Source organism: Alosa alosa, chromosome 1 (assembly GCF_017589495.1).
Source record: "Alosa alosa isolate M-15738 ecotype Scorff River chromosome 1, AALO_Geno_1.1, whole genome shotgun sequence".
Lineage (NCBI taxonomy): Eukaryota > Metazoa > Chordata > Actinopteri > Clupeiformes > Clupeidae > Alosa > Alosa alosa.
Window position 1 is genome coordinate 3,685,489 of NC_063189.1, and position 7,500 is coordinate 3,692,988.

General features: G+C 48.3%; 1 protein-coding gene across 1 annotated transcript in view; it reads right to left on the reverse strand.

The window, feature by feature from the left end:
* Positions 1-7,500, reverse strand: part of aqr (aquarius intron-binding spliceosomal factor) — a 100,908-nt gene that overhangs the window by 5,120 nt on the left and 88,288 nt on the right. The window contains exon 33 of the mRNA XM_048259440.1: positions 1,188-1,356. Coding sequence (XP_048115397.1) covers positions 1,188-1,356 — 169 coding nt within the window. The remainder of the gene's footprint in view (positions 1-1,187; positions 1,357-7,500) is intronic.

Sequence of the window (7,500 nt, forward strand, 5' to 3'; positions counted from 1 at the left end):
ACCTCAGAGCTATTTAAAGATGTGTGAATCAGGACATCACTCTCCTCTCCACATATGACCATATCATGACTATTATACTATAGATGACCATTGCTATAAATGACAATTACTATACTGTGACAAAGTATGCACGTGTGTGTGTGTGTGTGTGTGTGTGTGTTGCATATCGAATTCAATTGATTTTGCACCCATTTGTGAGCTTTTATGCTGATGGCTTAGATAGCTGCGTGCAGCGAGTTGGAACGCCTGATGCCACACAGCTACGTCACATAACACACACACACAAACAAACAAACAAACCCACACAGATCCAACACTCACGTGTGCAGCTACATCAAATAACACAGACACACAAGCAGACTCTCACACACACACACACAAAAATCACAAAACATCTCAGCCGTACAGAAGCACAAAGGGGACCGGAACCACACACACAGCCATTGATCGCTGCCAGATGCTTTGTTCATATTACATTAGAGGGAGCAACATGAATGTATGCGTGTCTGTGTGAGTGTGTGTGTCTGTGTGAGTGTGTGTGCATGCAAATGTGTCTGGGTGCAATGTGTGTGTTTTTGCACGCACAGGGGCAATATTTCTCTGGTGTGTCTAAGCACAACTGTAAGTGTGAGTTTCTAAGAATATGTGTGTATTGTATGTGTCTATATGTACCGGTTTATGTGCTGATGTGTGTAAATCTTTTAGTATGTATCTGTGCATGTCTTGTGCGTATATGTGCCAACACGTGTGTTTCTGTGTGTTTAGTGTGTGTAGACTTTGCACTCGTGTGTGTGTGTGTGTGTGTGTGTGTGTGTGTGTGTGTGTGTGTGTGTGTGTGTGTAAAAGGTACCTATATGCATTTTTCTACTATATGTAAAAGGTAAACATGTGCATTTTTCTACTATATATATATATAAAAGATAAACGTGCATTTTTCTACTACCGGTATATATAAAAGGTAAACATGTGCATTTTTCTATATAAAAGGTACCATGTGCATTTGTCTATATGTAAAAGGTAAACATGTGCATTTTGGAGCAGCATGAATGTACCATGCCAATGAATGTAACTATTAAAATATACTATAGACAGATGTGTTAACTTTATATATCCAACATGGCATCATATCACATCATATAGGGCCCTTTCTCCTCAGTCTTTAGGCCATGTGGCGCCGCCCTACCCACCGGCTCAGTGAAGTACTCATTAGGGCGAATGTGCAGCTGCATGGGTCTGGCTGTGAGCTGGTTGAAGGCTGGCGTCAGCTCGAAGCAGTTCTGGAACAGAGACACTCGGGCGAAGATGTAGAGACCCAGACGGGCTCGAGACATGGCCACCACCAGACGCCGCACATCCCTGAGAGAGAGAGAGAGAGAGAGAGAGAGAGAGAGATTTAACATTCATTTATTAAATCAATCTTCTAACCACAACATCTACCAGCACAGTACAGTATAGACCTCCTGCTCTAGTATAGGCCCTCTGGAGAGAGGGGGAGGAGGGGAGGAGTGGCAAAGAGAGGGACATTAGACTGAAAACTTCATAAAAATCACTGAAGACCCATCAGATCAAATCAACTATATTTTTTACTAGCTAATGCAAGCCACCCTGATACATTTCTGCTAACTATTGCTTCCCTGTCAGCCCACGCATGTCAGCCCTAACTAAATCAAGGTGCATGCTGGGACAAGGCTCTCCTCTCCACTGCTACTACACAGCAGAAAGGATGGAGAGAGAAAGAAAGAGTGAGAGAGGAGGAGAAAGAATGGAGAAAAGAGAGAAACAGAAAGAAAGAAAGAATAAAAGAGGAAAAGATAGAGAGAGAACAAGGGAGAGAGAGAGAGAATGATGGAGAGAGAGAAGTGTCAGGGCAAGAGAAGAGAGGGAGCAGAATCTGCACGGGTATGAGATATGGCCATCTTGCAGGGATATGCAAGAGAAGCAGATCTTAAAGGTTACCTAGAAACAAGGAGGACAAAATATGCGAAATATGCAAGACGGAGGTTGAGGGAATCACTAGGTGAGGAAATGTCAGGAAGAGACACACATGCTGACAAGAGCGAGCGAACAAAGACAGGAGGTGAGGTGGTGAGGAGAGAGGAAACATGATTAGCAGATAAAATACGGAGATCTGAACACTGCTAAAATGAAAGAGGAGTGAGACAGAAACACAACAAATTGATCTTTAATTTATTTGCCATATATTGTACTCCAAGCATTCTCTATGTAAACTTTATGTTTAAATGCTATAAATGCTTATGTTTAAACGCTTTGGCAATGCAAACATATATGTCATGCTAATAAAATACTCTTGAACTGAGTTAAAAAGGGAGAGAAAGGGGAGAAAGACATTAAGAAATAAGAAAGAAGGTAGAGCAGAGAGATCAAGAAAGGGTGGAGCGGAAGGCTGGGAAAAAGAAGCAATACCACGAAGCCCCATTCATTTCAATGGCCGATGCTAGGCTAGCTAATTCAGCCATCAATTCAATAGCCGATGTTAGAAGAAGCACCAGCCATCACAATGGTCGGCGTTAGTTAAGCATTCAGCCATCAATTCAATGGCCGATGCTACAGCGACCAGCCACTGACCAATGGCCGTGATGCTAGGCTAGCCACCCAGCCATCAATTAATGGCCGGCGTTAGGTTAGCCAATTCAGCCACCACCCACGGCCGATGCCAGTTAATAATTGCGCCATCAATTCAATGGCCGGCGTTAGGTTAGCGCATTCAGCCATCAATTACCGGCCGATGCGAAGTTAGCCACCAGCCATCAATTCACGGCCGGCGCAGTTGAAGCACCTGGAAATATCACCCAGCGCCGATGCTAGGCTAGCTAATTCAGCCATCAATTCAATGGCCGATGCTAGGCTAGCTAATTCAGCCATCACCAATGCACGTATGCCAGGCGCCATCCAGCTATCAATTCAATGGCCGATGCTAGTTACGACCAGCCATCAATTCAATGGCCGATGCTAGGCTAGCTAATTCAACCATCAATTCAATAGCCGAGTACAGATGACCAGAGTGAGCAAGCGAGGACAGGGAGAGAGGAGGTGCAGCTTTAGGTGCGTGATGACCAGAGTGAGCAAGCAAGGAGAGGGAGGTAGAGAGCAGGGTGCAGCTTTAGAACATGAACAGCTGCGAGAGGAAGAGACACAATTATATAAAAAAGCTATAAATACACATAAAACCAAGAAAGGAGAGCAGAGCAAAGAAGTCACAAAGAAGCTGCAATGAAGAGATGAGGAGAAGAGAAGGAGGAGAGAAGGAGAGGAGGAGGAGGAGGAGGAGAAGGAGGAGAGGAGAGGAGGAGAGGAGGGAGAGGAGAGAAGGAAGAGAGGAGAGGAAAGGAGATGAGAGGAGAAGAGAAGGAGGAGGAAAGGAGAGGAGAGGAGGAGAGGAGGAGAGGAAAGGTGGAGGAGGAGAGAGGAGAGGAGAGGAGAGGTGGAGGAGGAGGAGAAGAGAGGAGAGGAAAGGTGGAGGAGGAGAGAGGAGAGGAAAGGTGGAGGAGGAGGAAAGGAGAGGAGGATAAGAGAGGAGAGGAGGAGGAGGAGAGGCAGAGGAGAGAGGAGAGGAAAGGTGGAGGAGGAGAGGCAGAGGAGAGAGGAGAGAGAGGAGAGAGAGGAGGAGGTGGAGGAGGAGAGGCAGAGGAGAGGAGGAGGAGGAGGAGGAGAGAGGAGAGAGAGGAGAGGAGGAGAGAGGAGAGGAAAGGTGGAGGAGGAGAGGCAGAGGAGAGAGAAGAGAGGAGGAGGAGGAGAGGAGGAGAGGAGAGGAGGAGGTGGAGGAGGAGAGGCAGAGGAGAGAGGAGGAGGAGGAGGAGGAGGAGGAGAGGTGGAGGAGGAGAGGCAGAGGAGAGAGGAAGAGGAGGAGGAGAGAGGAGGAGAGGGGGAGGAGGAGATGCAGAGGAGAGAGAGGAGGAGGAGAGGCAGAGGAGAGAGGAGGAGGAGGAGAGGAGGTGGAGGAGGAGAGGAGAGAGGAGGGGGGAGGAGGAGGAGGAGAGAGGAGAGGAGAGGAGAGGTGGAGGAGGAGAGGCAGAGGAGAGAGGAGACGGACAGGACAGTTCCCTTTCTTCCCCCGTGTTTGGAGTTAGAAGAAGGGCGAGGCTAATTTCAGCTGGCCTGAGATAGCCTCCTCGCCGCTGTGATTAGCGCTGCAGAGAGGTTAGCATCCCCTTCGCCGCTGCGATTAGCGCTGCAGAGAGGTTAGCATCCCCCCTCGCCGCTGCAGAGTATCTCTAATAAAGCTGCTCTCTTACAGACACGCTCGGCACTTAGGACTCCCTGCAGGCAGGCATGCTAATGAACGGTAGACGCCTCATCGTCAACCTCACCGATAAGGCTGCTGTGTTACAGAACACAAACACAGACACAGACACACACACACACTTACACACGCCTGTTGCAACCATTTCACAGTGAAGAGCCACAAGCTCCACCTCAAACTCACACATAGCACGCGGGGCTATAGACTCCACTGGAATTGTGAGCAGGGCCCTGAATGGCTAGCTATTTAAAGAGATGCATCCCAGGGCCGGGCCTGGACCCAGTTCTGAGAGGCTCTCAATCCCAGGGCCGGGCCTGGACCCAGTTCTGAGAGGCTCTAGTCCAGCTCTGCCCACTCTGGCTGTGGTCTGGGGGCCTTCCGTCGAGATGGGCATTCTCCGTCCTTTCTGTTTAGAGGGCGTTTTAAATATTAATGTTTCTTTAAAATGTATACGCCTAAATGCCTTTGGGTTAAAAGCATACTCAGTAGGTCAAAGTCAAATTCTGGACAATAAGCATTTTCAAAACTTTAAAAACCCATCAAAATCTGTTGAGCCATGACCAAGAGAGGACCTGCATGGTGTTGCTCATCACGAATCACCTCTCAATTCCTCACCAGTATTGTCACTGACAAGGAGAGGCACCAATCATTCTTACACTTGGTGCCAGTGCAAGTCACTTTCTATAAACAATACAATCCATAAGACAGACAGCAACATGTAAACATGATGAACGTATGCAGTGGTGAAGGATTTCAGTAAAGTGTAAACATGATGAACGTGCAGTGGTGAAGTGTAGTGTTTTCTACCACGAGAAGACATATCACGGGTTGAAACTCAAGCCTTCTCCACAGCTCGTGTCGCTTTGGACGGAGAGGGTTCACAAATTCACGCAGTGCAAACAGCGAAGCAGGAGGGCTGCAAGCGACGAGGTGGGGGTTATTGGAATGTGGGGAATTTGGTTGGCATGGTACAACCTGCCAGCGTGGTCACACCTCAGTCAGCAGATGAGTACTGATTGAATGAGCCAAGGAATGCCGGCCCAGGACATCTGTGTGTTGAGTGGTGTTGCGTTGTGTTTCAATACCTTGAAAATCCATTACTCCAAAAAAATCCAACAGAATCAAAAACACAAACACTTACACGCAGTGTGCACATGCGCATACACACACACACACACACACACACACACACAGACACACACACAACACACACAGAGTATTTACTTTTGTTAACTCCCACCCTGTGCCTTCTCTCTCGCTCGCTGTTCGGAATCCTGTACCCCTCCCTGAGTGGACGGCCCTGAAGTCCTCTGGACGCAAACACACTCTCTGTTCTCTACGCGTCTGGACGGCGCATATGGGCTGTGTGCACGGGCTGGACGGCGCATACGGGCTGTGTGCAGCACGGGCCACGCACATACGGGCTGTGCAACGGGCTGGACGGGCGACACGTGGCTGTGCGCACGTGGCTGACCGCGCGACACGCTGGACGACGACAATGGCTGGACGCATGACACGGGCTGTGTGCACGGGCTGGACGGCGTGACACGGCTGGATGGCGACATGGCTGGACGGGCGTGATACGTGGGCTGGACGGCGACACGGGCCGGACGTGATACGGTTGTGTGCACGGGCTGGAGCCAACTCACTCTCTGTTCTCTACGCGTCCCGATGGGAGCTTTATCAGATCATATCGGCTTAAAACACCACACCAAACACACCACGCTGCTTACGAAGTGTTGAGATGGTTATTCTGCTCTGTCGCCTCACCCCACACACACACACACACACACACACAGGTGAGTATTGGCTGCCCAGACATCTGAAGCCAGGCTGAAAGGGTGGATGGGCCTATTCACAGAGCCAAATTGGCCCATGACACGATATGACACTGTAATGGCTTATAAGAGTAATCACAGATAGAACACAAAGGGAAGTAATGGAGTGTGTGTGTGTGTGTGTGTGTGTGTGTGTGTGTGTGTGTGTGTGTGTGTGTGTGTGTGAGAGAGAGACTGTACGTATGTATGTGTGTTTGTGTGTGGGTGTGTGTTGCATATATGAAGTAAATGTTCATTCAACTGTGTGAATATATATGAGAGCAAGTAGTATGTGTAAGTGTGCAAGTGTGTCCTGCATGAATGGCTGTGTGTGCATGTGTGTGTGCATGTGTGTGTGTGTGTGAAGTGGGAGGCTGAATCTGTGTCAGAGAGAGAGACATGTTTTACTATGAGTATATGTGCCTGTACGCATAAGTATACAGTGTGTGTGTGTGTGTGTGTGTGTGTGTGTGTGTGTGTGTGTGTGTGTGTGTGTGTGTGTGTCTAGAGAAGGAGGCGAGTTAGTAATCCCACCGAATCATGTCTACTCCCAACATCATTCACTGCACTGGAAAAAGGTCAATGTCATCCATGGACTAGACAAGGCTCAAGCCAGCTCCATCACACACACGCACCTACGCACGACGCACACAGCACACAAATCAACAGTCACAACACAACAAACGTGCAGCGTTTTGCAGTGGCATCACAGGTCTGGCAGAGACACACTGCCTCCAGCGACAACAGCCAATCAATGCCACACACTGCTTGTATTCCCAGAGTATCTGATCCACAAGGACTATTAGACAGCCTAACACAATGCCCACCTCAGCAGCAGTGTGTGTACTGTGCGTGTATGTGTGTGTGTGTGTGTGTGTATGAATATAGTGTAGGAGCATTCCAATGTGTGTGTGTGTGTGTGTGTGTGTGTGTGTGTGTGTGTGTGTGTGTGTGTGAATATAGTGTAGGAGCATTCTAATGTAGATCATTCTATATAATGTATATAAATGTATATAACGTGTCTGAGAGGAGGGGCCCAGAGTCTAACTTGTGGAGGCGGAGTGCGATACAAAATGGAGGACCATAACTCATTTAACTCTGTCTTCCAGGACGTTAAAAGTGGGACAAAATGAAGGAGCTCAACGTGTCTGTGTGTGTGTGTGTGTGTGAGTGTGTGACTGTGAGTGTGACTGGGAGTGTGTGTGTGTCGAACACACTCATCCATCTACTAACCTACTTTATTTAACAACACTATATGTGAGTGTAAGAGTGTGTGTATGTGTGTGTGTCACTGTGTGAGACAGTTTCCTGCATACGCTGTGTGTGTGTGTGTGTGTGTGTGTGTGTGAGTTGCACTGTGTATGTGTGTGTGTGAGTTGCACTGTGTGTGTGTGTTGCACTGTGTGTGTGTGTGTATGTGTT